At 40.9% G+C, this 18,966-nt stretch overlaps 1 protein-coding gene across 3 annotated transcripts; it reads left to right on the top strand.

Moving 5' to 3' along the window:
- The first annotated feature begins 441 nt into the window (after window positions 1-441).
- RXYLT1 (ribitol xylosyltransferase 1) lies at window positions 442-18,629 on the top strand. Of its 3 annotated transcripts, XM_058557733.1 has the most exons (6): window positions 442-643; window positions 1,523-1,678; window positions 5,396-5,498; window positions 12,175-12,489; window positions 14,823-14,993; window positions 18,201-18,629. In XM_058557733.1, the coding sequence occupies exons 1-6, from the start codon at window positions 475-477 to the stop codon at window positions 18,616-18,618; spliced, it is 1,332 nt and encodes a 443-aa protein (XP_058413716.1). In that variant the 5' UTR covers window positions 442-474; the 3' UTR covers window positions 18,619-18,629. The 3 variants fall into 3 exon arrangements, with proteins under 3 accessions (XP_058413716.1, XP_058413718.1, XP_058413719.1); XM_058557735.1 differs by lacking the exon at window positions 14,823-14,993; XM_058557736.1 differs by lacking the exons at window positions 442-643; window positions 1,523-1,678; window positions 5,396-5,498 and adding an exon at window positions 7,516-7,573.
- The last annotated feature ends 337 nt before the right edge of the window (window positions 18,630-18,966 follow it).

Here is an 18,966-nt window from a genome sequence, read left to right as displayed (position 1 = left end):
CCGGGGACCTGAGCTGAGAGGGGCGGGGAGCAGGGTGAGGCCTGAGTGGGGGCGGAGGCAGGCCGGAGGAGCTGTGGAAGAGGTGTGGGCGGGGCCTGAGCTTAGATGGGTGGAGCTGAGGGCGGGGGCCGAGATGAGGGGCCGTGGCCTGAGGGGGTGGGGGCGGGGCCTGAGCAGAGGGGGCCGGGCTGGGGCGGAGCCTGAGCAGAGAGGGTGGGGCAGGGGCGGAGCCTGAGCGGGAGCGGAGCGGGCAGGAGGGGCCATGGAAGAGGCGTGGGCGGGGCCTGAGCTGAGAGCGGCAGGGAGGAGGGCGGGGCCGGGGCGGAGCGGAGAGCCGGGGGCGGGGCCGGCGCTGGTGACTCCCTCGCCGGGCCTGGGCCCGCTCCGGACGCCGCCAGGGCCGCGGCGGTGAGCGGCGGCCTCTCCTCCGGCCGCGCCGGTTGGCGGCGGTGCCTGACCGGAAGGCGGCGTGGGATGCGGCTGCCGCGGAAGCCGCTCTGCTCGTTTCTCCTCGCCCTGTACTGCCTCTTCTCCCTCTACGCCGCCTACCACGTCTTCCTGGGGCGCGGCCGACGCGCGCCGGCCGCGTCTTCGCGGGCCCTCAGGAAGGGGGCAGCCCCGGCGCGGGAGAGGCGCGGCCGAGGTAGGACGCGGGCGGCGGCCTCCCTCCCGGCCTCGCCCGGGCGCGGGGCCGAGGGGCGGCGGGGGCCGGGCGGAGCCGAGCCGCGCGCCTGGGCCCCGCTCTGGGGTCCGGATGGCCCCCCCGGGCGCGCTTCCTCCCGCACTCCCGGTCGCCGGCCGTGGGCTCGGGGTCGCAGCGTGTCCCGTTGCCCCCGCCCGGATCTCCACGCCTCCCCACCCCCCACCCCCCACCCCCAAATGGGGGCGCGCGCCTTTAAAATGCGTCCTAATAGCCGGGACGTCACCACAGGCCGGAGATTCGCGGGAGTGCCGCTGGGCTCGGGACGTGTGTTTCCGCGTTCACACGGAGCCGTCTCCAACCCTGCAGGGGCTTCGGAAGGCCGGGGCGCCTCGCCTCCTAGTGCTGCTCCCCTGTCCTGTGTTTTGACTTATGTCAGGCTCGGACTCAGGCTTCTCTCTCCCTTCTTTCAGAATTTTGCACAATAGTATCTAAAACTGTTGGACACTTGACATTCTGAAGTCAAATTTTTATGTATAGGTTACGTATACACAATCGATAGAGACTTGCAAAGGTTAAACTTGTAATTTGATACGTATTATCTACTTATTTTAGAAGCTTTGTTCGGGAGAGAGAACTTTGTGTCTTGTGTTCACGTTTTATTTCGAAGATCTTTCACAGTAAAGATTTAATAAAAATTAAATTCTGATTTTTTTTAATTGTGTGTGTTTAACCAGTTGAAATTCAGTTGTTTTACCTCTTTGAAAAATTGAAGTTAGGATGAAATTAGAACTCCTTAACATCCAATTTAAATGGCTTGAATTTATCTACAACTGCAGCTCTACCTTACTGATAAACACTGTCACTCTTTTTAAAACACAGAACAGTCTACTTTGGGAAGTGAAGAATGGAATCCTTGGGAAATAGATGAAAGAAATGAGCAAGAACACAGATTTAAAACTAGCCTTCAAATATTAAATAAATCCACAAAAGGGAAAACAGACTTGCATGTACAAATCTGGGGCAAAGCTGCCATTGGTAAGTTAATGTGTAGAGCTAAGACATGTAAAAAGCATTGTAAAATGCAGTTTACTAATATTCAGTTCATGTTAATACAGTTATAGTTTATTTCATCATGTGCTAATTAAGGCATCATGATGCATTTTTTCACTTTTTTTCTCAATATTTCTTTTCTCCTTTTTGTTAGACAACATCTGTGTAAATACACACACAGGCAGAAATGTATTCTATTGTTGGTCTTGAGCAGAGCAGAGCTTTATTTGTGGATACAAAAAGTGGGTTGTGTAAGCATCATTATATTGAAATGCCTATGTCAGCTGAATTTTCATGAAGATATATATTTATTGGACACTTGATACACAAGTATAAGATGTGGCCCTCTGCCCTTGATGGCCAAACAAGTTTGGGAAACATTGAACTGAACAAAGTTAAACAGGGTTCTTTATTGCAGGTCTTTCTTGGAGCCTTTAATATGCCAGTGTTCCTTGTGAATGTCCAAGAAGGGGATATAGTATGTAGTTGATAGAACTTGATTGCCCACAAAAGCATTTTTGCTCTGAGTGTCATGAGAGTCTAGTGTTCCAACTGTTCAGTTAGAGAATGGGACCCTCAATGAGGGTTAGAAGAGTCAGAAAGAATTTAGCGAATTAAAAGGGGTTTTTTTTTGCCTTTAAAAATGAGTTAGATTTATATACAGTAAGGGATATGGATAGAAAGTACCAGATGAGAGGAAAGTAAACTGAGAATAATGCCTGGCCCATGGTGTTTCATAAATTCATTCACATTTGTATGCAAATATACATTCTTGAAGATTACTAATGACCTCTAAATTTCAGGTACCCAGATCCAGGCCTCCAGTCATCAAGTTCTAGCAATTTTTTTCTTTATAAAATCTCTAGTATTAATTTCTTTCTTTAAATTTCCACTTCCCCATTCTAGTTTTTAATTAGATCTACCTCTTAATAGGTTTTTGTGTTTCCAGACTTTTCTCTTTTCAATCAAGTAAGCATACAGTGGCCAGATGAGTTTTATCAAACACCACTTTCATCAACCTGTTCCTCAGGCACAGTCATAGGATACCAGTTATAGACATTCCCATTCAAAAAGGGAGAAAATGGAAGGAAAATGGAGTCACTGGTCCAAGCAATTTTGAAATCCAACCAGGCAAATTCCATTCGGTTTCAAGCCTGGGAATAATCTGTGGCTCAAAGCTTTGCTTCTGGCCTTTCGGCTCTACGCTTGGAGTCATCCTTCCTTTTGCATGAAGAGTAGCATGTATTTGCACCTCCATAGTTTTAGCAGCCTGTTTCTTGCTGGTAGGATTTTGGGAGTCCAACAGCCTTCTTTCATTTCAACATTTCTCTATCCCCTTTAGTCCAAGCTGGCAGAGTTTCTGCTGATATAACATTCTCAAGAACCTTGTGGGTCTCCTGTGTATGTCATGAGGATTCACTCCATTAGACAAGAGCTCCTCTACAGGTCTTTCCTGGATAATCCCATCTATAGTTCTGGCTACTGCTGCGGTGGCTGAGGAGGTTCATAAATTATGCACCTAATATCCTCAAAGAGCCTTCTATGTGACTGAACATTCTGACCTTTTTATCCTTCTGAAGCACTAGCAAAAGGATGTTCAGCTACATCCTTGGCCTCTCTCCAGAGCATGCTTTCCTGACAGTGAATCTCCTGATTTTTCACCTCTTTTGCAATCTGAATAGGCTGCGAATTTCTCAGATCATCAAGTCCTGGTTCCTTTTTGTTTACCGGTCCTTCTCTCAATCTCTTTCCTCTAGCATTTTATTATAATCAGCAAGAAGAAACCAGGTCACAGCTTCAACAATTTGCTTGAAAATCTCTTCTGCTAAATATCTAAGTTTATCATTTACAAATTCTACCTTCCACATAACTGTAGGACACAATTCAGCTAAGCTCTCTGCTGCTATTATATAACCAGGATCCCCTTTTCTCCAGTCTCTAACAAGTTCCTTGTTTCCTTTGTACTCTCCCAGCAGTGCTTTTAACGTGCTTGCTTCTACCAACAGTCTGCTTATGGTGATTTAGGTATTCTCTAGAATGATATAGGTTTTTTTCTATTGTGCTCCTTACGTTCTTCTGAGTTGTCCCTAGCTGAGTCATTAACATCCATATTTCTACCTATAATCTGTTCAAGGCAATCTAATCTAGGCTTTTTTTATCTGAGGCTCCTCAGAATTCTTCCAGCCTCTCCCCATTATCCAATTGCAAAGCCACTTCCAAATTTTTAAGTATTTATTACAGCAGAACGCCATTTCCGGGTACCATAATCTATAACTACATAATCCTTAGTTTCCTATGGCTACCATAAACAATAACGAAAAATTTGGTGGCCTAAAACAACACAAATTTATTATCTTTTTTTAATTGAGATGAAATTGACTTATATTAGTTTCAGGTATACAACATAATGATCTGATATTTGTATATATTGGGAAATGATCAATACAATAAGTCTAGTTAAATCCGTCACCACACATAGTTACAATTTTTTTTCTTGAGGTGAGGATTTTTAAGATCTCTCTTAGTGACTTTCAAATATACAATACAGTATTATTAACTGTAGTCACCACAAATTAATTATCTTACGTATCTGAAGGCAGAAGTCCAAAATGTGTCCACAGGGCTCTGTTCCTTTTGAGGGCTCTAGAAGAGAATCTGTTTCCTTGCCTTTTATAGCTTCTAGAGGCAGCCCACATTTCTTGACTCATGGCTCCGTGTCATTCTGACCTCTGCTTCCATCCTCGTACATCCTTTCCTCACTCTGCCTCCCTCTTGTGAGGACCCTTGTGATTGGATAGGGCCCCCCCAGATAATCCAGGATAGTCTCCCTACCTCAGCGTCCTTAACTTAATCACAAGTAGAAAGTCTCTTTTGCCATGTAAGGTAATATATTCACAGGTTCTAGAGATTACATCTTTGGACATCTTAGGTAGGGGGAGGCATTATTTGGCCTACCGTGTTTGGAGAGCTTTATCTGATTGGCCAAGTCTCTAAACATGGTTTTCTTGTGTGTCCTTTAGTACCAGGGTGTAATGAGAATGGAAACAAACACATCTTTCAATGTAACTAAAATAGGGCTCCCAAATTACCTCATTGTGTGACACACTCTCCTCTACTCTCAGAGCTTTCATTCAGGTGAAATCATGATAAAACATTGGGGGCTGCCCTAACGAGAAAAGATGCAGTGGCGTTTGTCTGCAGAGGGCGTCCTGCAGGGAGGGATGTGTATTGAAGTGAGGAGGAGGTGATATCTCCTTGACATCATGAATGTATGTGTGTATACATGAGCTCCTCTGGTTGTGTTTGGCACAAAATGGTGAATCTCCCCAGGTATAATATAGGAACAGTTGTAATCATATATTAACTTACATTTGTAATATAACAGATTTCAGGATAAAATACAGTAAAGGGCCAGTGATAACTAGGAGTTCCTCAAATTTAGAGTAAGAGAGATTATCGTGTTTAATATGACCCACATTGTGCCACATTTTACACTGATGACCTCTGAGTTTCTCATGCATTAGCTGCCACACTGATGATTTTGAGCTGTTGCTTGGTAGCACTGCCTGACTCCTCTTGGATCAAGAGGAGTCAAATCTGGTTTCCTAGTCAAATGGTAGAAAAGAGCAGGACAAAACTCGTCTCACGCACCAGAGTAAACCAGACGGTAAACATTTTTGTTTTTGTTTTTTTAATTACCAGGTTTGTACCTCTGGGAGCATATTTTTGAAGGCTTACTTGATCCCCCTGATGGGACCGCTCCGTGGAGAGAAGGGAATGCCGTTGTAGGAAGAACACGTTACAGGTAGTAGCTGTGCAGCGTTAACCTTTGCTGCGTGCTGTGCAGTGTTTATATAAACACTAGGAGAAAAATGAGAGAAAAATATATTTATAGAACATATTTCCACCTCAACTTGTTGTGAAGACTGAAGAAATAAATCTCATGAATATATATTCATAGTTAAAGCTTACTTTGAACATTCTCTTATGAAATTGGATGTTACAAAATACCACATTTTTGGAATCATGTCTGTTTCCTTTTTATCAAAACATTTCTGATTATATGGAAAAGTTCATGCTCCACATTTTGTAACATTTGATTGTTGATAAGCATTTAACATTCCATATCTTGGAAGAAGAATATGTGAACTTAAAAGTATTTTTATTTTTCTCTTTCATATAATAGGTTCACATATTTTCATAATATTCAAGTGGTAGCAAAGCTATTGCTATGAGTTTCAAAATTTTTATTAAAACATATTTCATATATGAGTTCTATCACAATTTGATAGCATAGCTTACCATTTTACTGCAGTACTCAGAAATCTCTTTTTTAGATTCAATAAAACCAATATATTGTTAAGACTTTTGTGCTGTTATTTTTATAAAACTTTTATCTATGACTGCATATTTTCTGAAGATTTTTAAATAGAATTAAGATCATTTTATTTAGAAAAATTATGATAATTTTATCATATGGAAGAATGCTATTTTTTATTAGATTTTGCTTTTTTATTGAAATAAAAATAATTATTTTTAAATGCTTATTTCATGTAACAATTGTATTATTAGGGGAAAAAATGTGAATCAAAGATTCTGGTTTCTATTAGGATTCTATTTATTTCCCACAGAAATCAAGAGAAACAGCTATGGTTCATTTCAATTTTATTTGAATTTTTACTGCTCCTTTAAATCTTTATTTACTTTATACACACTTGGAAAGCAATTTCATTGCATGTATCTTTTCAAAGTAATCATTCTTGAAAAGTACACAGGTTTTTAAATTGTCTTTGGTAATGATTATTTTTCCTTTCATCTCCAGGCTTCTGTTAATCTAATCCCAGTTCAGAGTTTATACATAGTGCTAAACTTACAATAGTTGGATTTGGGCATTTGAAAGTAAATGTGCATTATGCTTATAAATCTAATATTTTGCTATGTGGAAAGTAAACATGTGTTATGGGTATTAGTCTAACAGTTCTACCCACAATATATAGAATTTTCAGAAAAATTCTTAAAAGTTCATAGAGAAGTTAGCATACAGTGTTACTATAATGATAGCAAAGGATTTGAGCAAACAGCATTAACCCCCAAAAGAAAAACTAATTTACTGTTCCCTTCTGAAATTTTTACCTGAGATTTTATATTATGATCAAATAGAAATGCTATTTCCTCTTAGGATTTAAGAGAACTGTGTATGCAAGGAAGTTCACTATTGGAGCAGATTTTTTTAAACAGCTTATGAAAGTTTTAGCCAGCCCTGGTGGTCTAGTGGTTAAGATTCAGCCCTCTCACCACCGAGGCCCGGGTTCCTTTCCAGGTCAGGGGACTGCACCACCCATCTGTCTGTCAGTTGTCATTCTGTGGTGGCTACATGTTGCTGTGATGCTGAAAGCTCTGCCGTTGGTATTTCAAATACCAGCAGGGTCACCCACGGTGGACAGGTTTCAGCGGAGCTTCCAGACTAAGACAGACTAGAAAGAAGGACCTGGCCTCCCACTTCCGAAAAAGTTAGCCATGAATACCCTATGAATAGCAGCGCAGCATTGTCTGATAGAGCAGCAGAAGGTCAGAGGATGGCGCAAAAAGACCAGGCAGGGTTCCACTCTGCTGTACACAGGGTCTCTAAGAGTCGGAATCCACTCCACAGCACTGACAACAACAACAACAAATTAAAGTTTTAGGCTCATGAAAAGTAGTGTACATAATTTATTTATCCAAAATTAATAAACCCTATGGAATTGCAAGTTTTGGGTTGAATCAGGCTACATGGGTACTAACATTTAAATGTCTCAACACGTTCATCCTTATTTGACCAAAAGCGAACCAGAAGAAATGGCTCATCTTGAAGATACTGAAAGCGTTTCTAAGTACTATCAGGTACTTGTAAATATGCATAAATATATTCTATTTAAATAAACCTTTAAGTTTACAAAGAGCTTATATCATTTAATTTCAGCCTCACAACAATTTTGAGGCGGAAGTAGAAAGAGTATCATCAGTGTTCCAGGTTGATCAGGCTCGTGAATGCTGATTCTTATCACCTGATAGGTCCAAAGACTGTAATCCCGAATATCAAGTAAATCACTCGCAGTGGAACTAGAACTGTCAGTCAGTCCACGTGCTTGTTTGGCTTGACCAGCACATGTAGGCAGGCTACAAATGATACCCAAATATTTGAAGGTTGTTTGATTAAATATGGACTCAAAATATGGGATTTAACTGTATGTAGTACTTTCAAATCTGTGTGTTTCAGAAGGGAAGATGACTGCTTGTTCACCACTGAATCAGTAACATACAGTCTGTGCTCGGAATATGAATACATACGGGGCACACTGAACTTCTGAGTCAGCCTGGTGAAGCCCTGTCGCCTCTGGGCAGTGTAGCAGTGTGAGTGAGTTGCTAAGAGCACACACTCGAGCAAGAATATCTCAGTTCACGTTCCAGCTTTACTTCTTATTAGCTGTCTGACCTTGGGCAAGTTTCTTAACCTCTCTGTGCCTGGATTTCCTTCAGTTTAAAATAAAGCAAATAATAGTTTCTAATTCACAGGATTGTTTTGAAGATTAAATGCATTAATAGGTGTACAGTGCTTAGAACAGTATCTGGCACATGGTAATCACTATAGAAGTCTTGTTGTTATAGTTTTATTATTTTTACTATTACTTAAATAGATACTGCGACATTGCCCTACCTTTCAGTTCTTCTTTTTCTGTTTCCATTACTGTCTATTATCTCTCCATCGTGTATCTCCCCACAAATACCTATTGATACGTTCTTTATATTAATGTGTTCAGTTAGGTTACAAGCTAGCATGGGACCCCTTCTGTCTCTTGAAGGAACTTTGTCTATCTGTACTTATATCCATCATATGTCAATTTATAGTTTGATTTCATAGGGCAACTTTATTTTTAATTTCTTAGGAGGAATCTTACTTCTGCTCCTCATGGCCTTTGCTCATCCCCAAAAGACGGCCTTCAGAATCCTGTGATGTCCATGTGCAGGCATTGTCATAAGATATATAAATGTCTAGACATTTGAGAAAACAAAAGCTAGATGCTAAATTACTTAATTCATTGTTATCAAAGTTCAGTTATGATATTTTCAATGAGCATCTGCTACTTACAAAAAAGTTGAACTTATTTCTAAAGATCAGGAGAGAAAAAATGTCTGATCCTATTTTTAGAATTTCCAGACATGACCATTATAAGAAGTTAGTGAGCTCACTCCTCATCACGGTGAGTGAGAGCTGTTATAGCTAATATTAGTGGTGACTGATACTACATTTAAGTCAAATGCTGGCCCATAGATCAGTGCAGGTCTCACATAGTCATTGGTAAACAAAGACTATATAGTTAATTTTTCATAGTGCCCCTTCTCCCACTCTGGGCAAGCCTGTGTGAGAGTGGGAGTTTTCCATCATAAGCACCGAATCAGGAAGGTGTGGGTCATGGCAGTGATGCTGACCGCACAAGCAGGGCGAATTGCAGCGGCTATTCAAATGAAAGGGCCACTCGTAAGTTCGGGATACCTATTTTATAAAACTGAATGTTCTAAAACTGTTTATTAACAAAAAACATGACATAGAATTCAATGGCTGACAGGCGTGTAGACTGTTAGGCTTTCACGCTTATTCTTTATCAAAGCATTTGCCAGAATCTTAGCTGGAAAATTAGTAATCTTATCTATAACTCACACAATATAACAATGATGTATATATAGTGTTTGTTCAGTAGTACTTGTTGAATTTAGAAAAAAAAAGAAACAGTAATTATATTGGAGTCTAAAAAATATGTTCTGTTCACGATCAGTTTAGAATTCAATATTTGAATGATTTCTTTGGATTTTCTGAGTATTAAAAGTGCTTATTAGGAGAAAAATGTTTAACTGAGCCAAGCAGAAAAAGACTAAACATTGGAAATTAGGGGCTGCTGACTATTAAATTTATGCTAAGAAACCTAGAAGAGAAAATCACTTTTTAAAATTCTGTATATGAGCTCCTTAAATATGTTTATTCTTCTGTTAATGGAATTTTATGATTGGTGCTTGACTAATAACTTTAGGAAACTAAAATACACCTTTCATCATGCATAAGTATACTGTAATATCTCATACATAAGCCCTACTTTATAGAATAAATGTATAGCTGGAAAGTTATTATTAAATTGAACTTTTGTAACTTGATTCATATTTTAAATGTGGTAGGAGAACTTAAATAAGTTGGTAGAGCAAATAACTCCCTTAAAGAGGATTACTGCTTACTCATTCAACATTTACTGAGTGCCTGCACGTTAGTTCGTACTAGGCTCTGAGGATTTCAAAGTGAGTAAAATACTTTTGCCTGTTCTCAGGGAGTTCACAGACTAGTCTTTAAAACACTTATATCAAAGATAAGCAATAACAGATAAGACATGTCTCTCAGGGCATAGTTAAAGACTCATGGTATTATTAGATGCTCTTATTATAAATTGTCCTGATAAAAATGTTTTTAGGCACATTCCTATCTTATCTACTTAGAAATCGAAATTAAATATTATTAGATAATTGCCAATGTTATCCTTAATTTTGTCTTTAAAAAAATTAACATAAAAGTTTGTGTAGCACTCTAAAATAGTTTGGGCACATGATATCTATGGGCTTAATGTCAAATAACTAAGTTTGAGTCCCATCTCTACCACTGCCTGTCTGGTGTCTACCAGCTTATGCAAGTCATGTAACCTCTCCCGAGGTTTCCTGTTCTTCCGTCATAAAATTGACCGGGGGTGGGAAAGGAGGACTGGCAGCCTTCTCCTGCTCTAAGGGTTATACCTGCCTGTAATTCTAAAGGCGAGACCAAGTGCTCATATACTACCATAACAAATGTTGTGAACCTATAAGAACCGTCATCATCATCCTTCACGTGTTTTCTAGCCCCTCAGATTCTGCAGATTCTCTTAAATTGCTAAATAATCACTGTGCCATTGGCTGCCTCCATTGCTGGGTCCGTTCAGGGCAAGCTCAAACACAGTTCTGACCCCTGTAGGTTATTATCATTGTCACAGAATGTCACAGAATTCACACAGTACATATACACAAACAAAATATATATTTAGGTTTTTTGTTTTAACTAGTATCTACTAACTCTAGTCTTTGTTAACCACATGTCGTGGGAACAGCCCAGGCCCTGAAGTTCGACAGATCTTGATGCACATCTTAGCGTTGCCTTTACAGGTTGTGCAACGTAAGCCTGAGTTCCCAAGTGCAAAATGGGGCTGATGTGCTCTGCAGGGTTGTTGTGGGGCTGAATAGAGACCCGTGGAAAATGCCTGTGTGTCGTGTATATAAAAGGCATTCAACAAATGTTAGTTTTTATCCCCAACAATAATAAGCAATAAAAGCAGGATTACAGCATATTTGTACTAAAGATTAAAAGATTCTAGCAGGTTATAAAGAAATGGTTGAGGAGGTTGTAAAGAATCCAGGACCACTGTGACTAATTTTAAGATAGGTTAAGTGGTATTTTTTAATATTTAATACGTACTAGTTTAAAATATTTCAGTGGTATTGGTTGTTCTAAGCAGCACATAATATGAAAATGTGAGTTATGAAACTATTCCTTTTATGACAATGTTTTTAAATACAGTAAAGAACAGAATAATACAGCAGATTCCGGTTTACCCAACATCCAGAACTAACAGATTCTAGCTCTCTGTCACATTCGCTTTAGATATTTAACCCTCCTCTTAAAAGCATTAAATATTTCCAGTAAAAGCGAAGCTCTCTTTGTACTGTTTCCAGTCTCTTTCCTCTTCTTTCCTCCTCAGGACAATCACTGTGATGAATTTGGCGTGTATCCTCCCATTCTAATTTTTATGTTTATACTTATACTAGGTATATAAGCGTAAATAATTTTTTGTATATACTTTCAAGTTTACAAATAATTATCATATTTTGTGAGTGTTCTGCAGCTTGCTTTTTTCCTCAACATTATATTTTTGAGACTTAACCTTCATGAATGTTTAGAATGCCATCCTCCATTTCCCAGTTCATCAACACTTTCTCATCCGTTGATTCAGAGACTTCCTTCAGATGAAGAACATAAAAGAGGGGGGAACTACTGACTTAAACACCTTTCCATTATGAACTACACAGAGTTTCACACTGTTCACTTGTATTTCTTTGCTCAACAGCTCAAATTCTAGCCAGCACTTATTTTGAATGTGGTTAAAAATTTAAAAAAAAAAGCTCCCACATTCCTGATTATCATACGCAAGTCGAGCTGTCTACAGCCAAAGCTCCCCGTTAATCTACAGCCATGCCCCATCATCCAAACTTGTTCAAAAACAACTTGTATTATAGAAATTATGTTTCCAGAAAGAATATAGATTAAATCTTGTTGTAGATTTTATATAAAATGACTGAAAACTTCTGGTACCTAATACTTTCGTTCTGTTTTTGTTTGCTTATCTCTTGTTCTTGTTTTGTTGTTTTGTTTTTAACAGCTTCATCACTGGTCCAGCTGTAGTCCCAGGGTACTTCTCTGTTGATGTGAATAATGTGGTACTCATTTTAAATGGAAGAGAAAAAGCAAAGATCTTTTATGCCACTCAGTGGTTACTTTATGCACAAAATTTAATACAAACTCAGAAACTCCAGCATCTTGCTGTTGTGTTGCTTGGAAATGAACATTGTAATAATGAATGGATAAACCAGTTCCTCAAAAGAAATGGAGGCTTTGTGGAGCTGCTCTTCATAATATATGACAGCCCCTGGATTAATGACGTGGATGTTTTTCAATGGCCTTTAGGAGTAGCAACGTAAGTACAAAATATTATTACACATTTCTAAACTCTACGACCTGAATTTCTGAATCAAGAAGATTGTGTTTTAAGTTTGTAATAAACATAGCTCTTCTGGGATCACGGAGGCTAGGTACAATCTTTTCTATGAGCAAAAATATGGTTTGGTCTCATGCTTCAGTAACAGTAATGATGTGTTTAGAGTATCGTACCCTCTTATGAGGAAAGCAAATGAGTTACTTTTTTGCATTTTAAAGCGCCAAGCATAGGATGAATTTTCAGTTTTATCAGGAGTGCCCTAAAGAGATGATTAGCAGAGAATACCAGACAGACAGACCTTCTTAAAACAATTATAGAATTGATGTAATTTATAGTCAAACAAACAAAAACTCCTTCCTTTCCAGGCAGTGTTCTGTCAGGAGCACACTGTACCCTTGGGTTTAGGAGCACGATACTGTGCTCAGATCTGCCACTGAGGTTGGTTGAATGCGCACAAATCTCTTCTATAAAATTAGGGGTTAATTAAATATTAGCAAGGTTTCTCAATATGTCACATCTATAAAGTCTTTCTTTAAAATGGAAAACTTATTTATCTTTCTGTTAATAGAAGATTTTTGGTTAAGAGTGACTTGACTAAAACAAGCTGCCATCAGCATGTAAACAGGGATGCTTGTCTCTTTCATTCACCACTGATCTGCACAGCCTCAAACAGCCTGCTCGGAGTAGGCACTCAGTAAATACCTGTCAAATGGATGGATTATGAAAAATATCGCTAACAGCATGTTTGAATCGGATATTCATTGTTCATTATATTATGGCTGGTTACGAGATGTGGCCTCCGACTGCTGCCCAGTTGCTGCACAGATATCACAGAGAAGCACATTAATAAGACATATTCCCCGGCTACCACTACAACGTTCTGACTCAGTAGGTTTGGGATAGGGCCAGACAAAAACATTTATATTAGGTATATCCAGGTTTAAGACACTCTGAAAAACCTCTCTCTAGAGTGGAGCCAAATTTGTAAAATGTTTTGAAACAAAAGAATTACTTTTTCACAGTCACAGTACATAACCTATTCCTACAGGATTGGATAGACACTGTCGTTCTGGTATTGTTGGAGCAGGCCAATATCTTTCTTATAGATCAGTGGTTCTCAACCAGGGCAGTTTTGCCCCCCAAGAGACGTGTAGCAATGTCTGGAGAGATTTTTGGTTGTTAAAAGTGGAAGGAGGGGGTGATACTGGCATCTAGTGGACAGAGGCCAGGGACGCTGTTCAGTATCCTACAATGTAGAGGATGTAGAGCCTCCACAACAAACAATTATCTGGCCCAAAAGGGCAGTAATGCCGAGGTTGAGAAAACCTGTTTTGGACTAACTGTTACGTAGAGCTTTGCTCTGATGGTTGTATTTCAGGCACACAATTTGATCCTTGTGATTTCCAAATGCCCATAAGAATGGGCCAGTTATAACAGGCCTGTCCTGTATGGCTCTCAAGTATCTTTTTTGAAAATCTACTGGAAAAGTCTTTGGAGTTGGAGCTCTTTGCTGTAGCAATATGTATTCTGTAATCTTTCCATCACCTGGCTAAAACATTCATTAAATCATGATCATTGTGAATGTACAGGATTACTTATACTTTGAAGGTCTTGAATACAACCTGCCTTACAACAAGTGTGTGATGGAAATTGAAGAATATAAAAAGCAAAGCAGGGGCCGGCCCTGTGGCATAGTGATTAAGTTTGCACACTCCGCTTCGATGGCCTGGGGTTCATGGGTTTGGATCCCGAGCGCAGACCTACACACCACTCATCAAGCCATGCTGTGGTGGCGTCCCCATATACAAAAGAGAGGAAGATTGGCACAGATGTTAACTCGGGGCCAATCTTCCTTACCAAAAAAAGCAAAGCGCTTTAGGCACATAGTCTCAATAGCAATTTTATAGAAGATATCAATGTGAGAATCTTTTGGGGGTTTTTTTTGTCGGTCAACAAATATTTATCGAGTATCTACTATAGGTGCGACACCATTCTAGGGGACTTGGCCATGAACAAGATGTCACGTCATTCCCTCATGGAGCTTATGCTCGTAAAGAGCTTCAAGCAGTGCCTGGCACATAGAAGCAGGAAAAAATGGGAGAGATTCCCTTCCTTCTTGAGAATCTTTTTTTATAAGTCAGTAGATTCAGGGACTTTTTCCAAAGTAAGCAGGGAAAATTCCAATTTAGGGTTTAGAAAGTCATATTTTAAATTACTTCTCCCAATGTCATCATGCTATCTAAGATGCTGGGTTATGGAAATTGCTAGTCCTGTTGTCATCCTTGTTAACTCACACGTCCTTATTTTTATAGCTATAGAAACTTTCCTGCGGTGGAGGCAAGTTGGTCAATGCTGCATAATGAAAGGCCCTACTTATGTAATTTCTTAGGAACCATTTATGAAAATTCATCCAGACAAGCGCTAATGAACATTTTGACACAGGATGGGAATGATAAGCTTTGTTGGGTTTCAGCAAGAGAACAGTAAGTTCCATGTTTACCTGATTCATCCATTTTATTCTCCAATCAGAGTTGCTTTATGTAGCAGTACAGGTTTCCAAAGAGACATTGTTAACTCTGTTAATACCAGTCTTTCCCCAGGAGATATATTTTTAATTAAAGCTGTGAAGAAACTGGATCGTAGACATTTAAAATAGGGAGGGCTGGCCCAGTGGCGTAATGGTTAAGTTCATGCTCTCCACTTCGGTGGCCTGGGGTTCACGGGTGCAGCTCCTGGGCGCAGACCTACACAGCGCTCATCAAGCCATGCTGTGGCGGCATCCCACACACAAAGTAGAGGAAGATTGGCACAGATGTTAGCTCAGGGCCAATCTTCCTCACCAAAAAAAATAATAATAATTTAAAAAATAATAAAATAAAATGGTTAATTAAAAAAAAATAGAATCTCCTATAGCTAGAGTCCATCTTGAAGAGGAACACTAGTGCTGCCATATGCAAATGTCAATTGTTCAGGTTTTCTCGATAATATTTGCTAGGCAGACTTGTCACAAGGAAAGTATGAATGTTAATAAGGTCTGAGGTTCATCCGTGAGATGTTCAGCAGACCAGGTCAGTGTTCCAAGACTGGCGTGCAGTACTCCCCACACCTTCAGGAACCTGACACCACCCTGAGGGCAGGAGCCACATCTTCCTCTTTGAATCCCCAGATGTAACATGGGACCTTGCACAAAGTAGGCCTAAGATAAGTGGGGAGTGGATAGATGGATGGATGGATGGATGGATGGATGGATGGATGGATGGATGGATGGGTGGATGGATGGATGGATTTAATAGGGTTAACTTTCTTCCATCTTTTACTTGGTAATCATGAAACGTGTTCATGGAGTGAAGGAAGAAATTTTGGAATCACTCATTTTGTTTTTACATAAATGGAGTTTCATGTGTATAAAGCAGAGTCATCAGAAAAGTAGTGCCTAAAAAATGTCATTCTATATCTAGAAATGTATTAATTGTAGCAGACACTCTCTTCTAAAAAGCATAACTCCCAACTCTATTGTTAGTGTAACCATATTATATCCATTCAGTCAACAAATATTTGTCAAGCAACTGCTATACGCTGGAAACTGTTTGAGCCATGAGGGATACAGCAGTGAACAGAACGGTCAGAGGTCCACGCCCTCTTAGAACTTCAGTGCTTGTTGGAGGAGACAGACCCATAAAATATGTTGTGTGTCAGAAGATGATAAATGCTGTGTAAAAAAGTTGAGCAGAGGAGGGATGTCGAGAGGATGAGGGATCGGAAGTGGAGCATTTGCTGTTTTGGAGTGGCCAAGGAAAGCGCTAGTAGGAAGGTTACCTTTACGCACAGGCCTGAAGAAGGTACAGGGGTGAGCTGTGTCTGTTTGGGAGAAGAGTGGTCTAGGGAGAGGGGAGCAACGTAAAGGGCCTGAGGCAGGAGCATGTTTACCATGATGGAGGGGCAGGTGACAGTGGGCCTGGAGTGGACTGAGGGAGGGCATAAAATAGCAACGCTTGTTGTGGGCATAGAATTATTCTTGTAATTCCTCTCATACCATTGAGCCAGGTAGGTGTCCTCCTTTCTTCTCATTGCTGCTTCCAGACTATTCTCCCTTTCCCTCCCTAAAACCTCCCATTTTGAATCTCATGCCAGCACACCCTCTTCGAAGTCATTTACTGACTCTTGGGTTTATCCCCTTAATTCTTTGAAGAGCTTCGTTCCTGACACACCTACTTTCTCCAACGTTACTCCGGCCTAATTCTTGGTGATTCCCAATCTACATAGAGAGTCCTTCCATCACCTTGGTCTTGCAGTGCCTTTACCTCCTCCCCTCCAGTGATCTGGGCCCCGCTTGACCTCAGCCATTCACTGCTGTGGTCATTCCCCAGAACTTGACGTTACACATGCTGCATCTTCTCCATGATCGCAAGTTCCAGCATCTCTCTCTGTAACCATCTCCTGTCATTCCAGCTCATTCCCTGTAATAATCTGACTCCCACAGTAGCTGGGAGCTGCACTCCGTTAATCCCACCACCTTGTCATTGTCCTTCGCTCACCTGCTCTCTACTTTCTTCTTTACCCCATTAAATTTCACCGTCAATCATGACTACATAGCATCCAGCTCCTTAGGTCCCTAGTCTAGCAAACCCTAACTGGTTGAGTCCAGTTCTCTTACCTGTTCCATACCTGCACCCATGTGGCCAAACACACTTAGAGAAAGATGCCCCTCGATCGTGCTCTAAATGGATGGCCTTGACCCTCAAGTGCCCAGCAGTCATACAGGTCCTTGTCCAGGTATTCTCCCACTCTCCTAGAAGACTGTTCACACCTTCTTCTCTCCTCCCAACTGCTCTTACCTCATGACCCTTTTGTTTATTTCACTGAGGACATAGGACCAGTCCGGAGTGCACGTCCGGCTCTCTAACTGGTCTCTCAGCTTCCGCCTTTGCCCCTGTACAGTCGATTTGCAGCACCGTGGCCAGATCAATTCTGATAAAACCTAGGTCAGGTCAGCCACCCCTCTGATCAACACCTTGCATGGTGAGATGCTCTGACTTTTTCTTCTACACCTGTGCCCCTCAGTCACTCTGCTTCGCCCCCGGCATCCTTGCTGTTCCTTGAGCACGCCAGGCAGCCAGGCCCACACTGCCCGGGGCCTCTGTGTCGCTCTGCACTCTGTTCCCCCGTCTCTGCGTGCTCTGCTCCCTCCACTCCAGCCCCAGGCTCAGACGCCCCTGCAATGAGACAGTACCTGTGACCTGTGTAAAATTGCAGCAGTACCCCCTCAGAAACTCCCTCCTCACTCCTCGCATTATCTGTCCTCACAGCACTTAACACCTAACTAATCTACTGATTTGTCCTGCTGGCTCTCCTCCCCACTGGGACTGGAATATAAGCTCCATGAGGGCAGGGAATTAGGGGGTGAGGCAGAGAAGGGAGACCTGGTGCACAGAAAGCATTGGCTGAATTAACGTTCATTCAGAAATTTTATGGTGACCACTGGATTTTAACAATGTGTAGCAGTAAACTTTTCAAAGTCTTAAATATTTTCAAGAAATCTGCTTGGGCAAGATTTTCCTTATCTCCTCTGCCTGTCATCTCTATCATGTGTTCACCATTTCCTGTAACCGACATTAAAAGAGAAAATCTTTTCTTTCACAAAAGATGTGCTTAGTAAAGTGAAAACCACAGTTGTTTTTCTGGTTTCCTAGGTGGCAGCCTCAGGAAACAAATGAAAGCCTTAAAAATTATCAAGATGCTCTGCTTCAGAGTGATCTCACACTGTGCCCTGCAGGAGTAAACACGGAATGTTACAGAATATACGAGGCTTGCTCCTATGGCTCCGTTCCTGTGGTGGAGGATGTGATGACAGCTGGCAGCTGTGGAAACACATCTGTTCACCATAACGCCCCTCTGCAGCTCCTCAAGTCCATGGACGCCCCCTTCATCTTTATTAAGAACTGGAAGGAGCTTCCCGCTATTTTAGAAAAAGAGAAAACTATAATTTTACAAGAAAAGATTCAGAGAAGGAAAATGTTACTTCACTGGTATCAACACTTCAAAACAGAGCTAAAAATGAGATTTACTAATATTTTAGAAAGTTCATTTTTAATGAACAATAAAAGTTGATTGTTAATTATCTTTTTGAGCTAAGATCTGATTTTTCAAATCATTTCTAATGCTGAGTGTGTGTGTGTGTGTGTGTATTTATAAATGTTCTTTAAGAACATTTAAGAAGGCTCTTGATTCTGTCTGTAACGTTGACCAAGCACTCCCTTATTGGGCCACTCCTGAAAATGAAGTTAAAATGTTGCTCAAACTCAGTTGTACACAGTTGAATGAGTCCACGTTTGTCAGCTCTTCTCACCCATGTAAACCTCTCTATGGAGGCAGCGTTGTGAGTGGGAAGAGTGGGCTTTGGGGTCAGACAAAGCCTGGGCTCCAGCCCTGCCTCTGCGCCCCTGCCTGGGGACCCTG

Source organism: Diceros bicornis, chromosome 17, assembly GCF_020826845.1.
Source record: "Diceros bicornis minor isolate mBicDic1 chromosome 17, mDicBic1.mat.cur, whole genome shotgun sequence".
NCBI classification, from domain to species: domain Eukaryota; kingdom Metazoa; phylum Chordata; class Mammalia; order Perissodactyla; family Rhinocerotidae; genus Diceros; species Diceros bicornis.
This window is presented reverse-complemented; position numbering and strand designations above follow the sequence as displayed.

Bases quoted from the DNA above. Each gene is read 5' to 3' on its own strand.
- RXYLT1 (XM_058557733.1), top strand. From the start codon at position 475: ATGCGGCTGCCGCGGAAGCCGCTCTGCTCGTTTCTCCTCGCCCTGTAC. The intron at 5,499-12,174 runs GTAGTAGCTGTG...TGTTTTTAACAG, and splicing joins GTAGGAAGAACACGTTACAG to CTTCATCACTGGTCCAGCTG. The intron at 12,490-14,822 runs GTAAGTACAAAA...TTATTTTTATAG, and splicing joins TGGCCTTTAGGAGTAGCAAC to CTATAGAAACTTTCCTGCGG.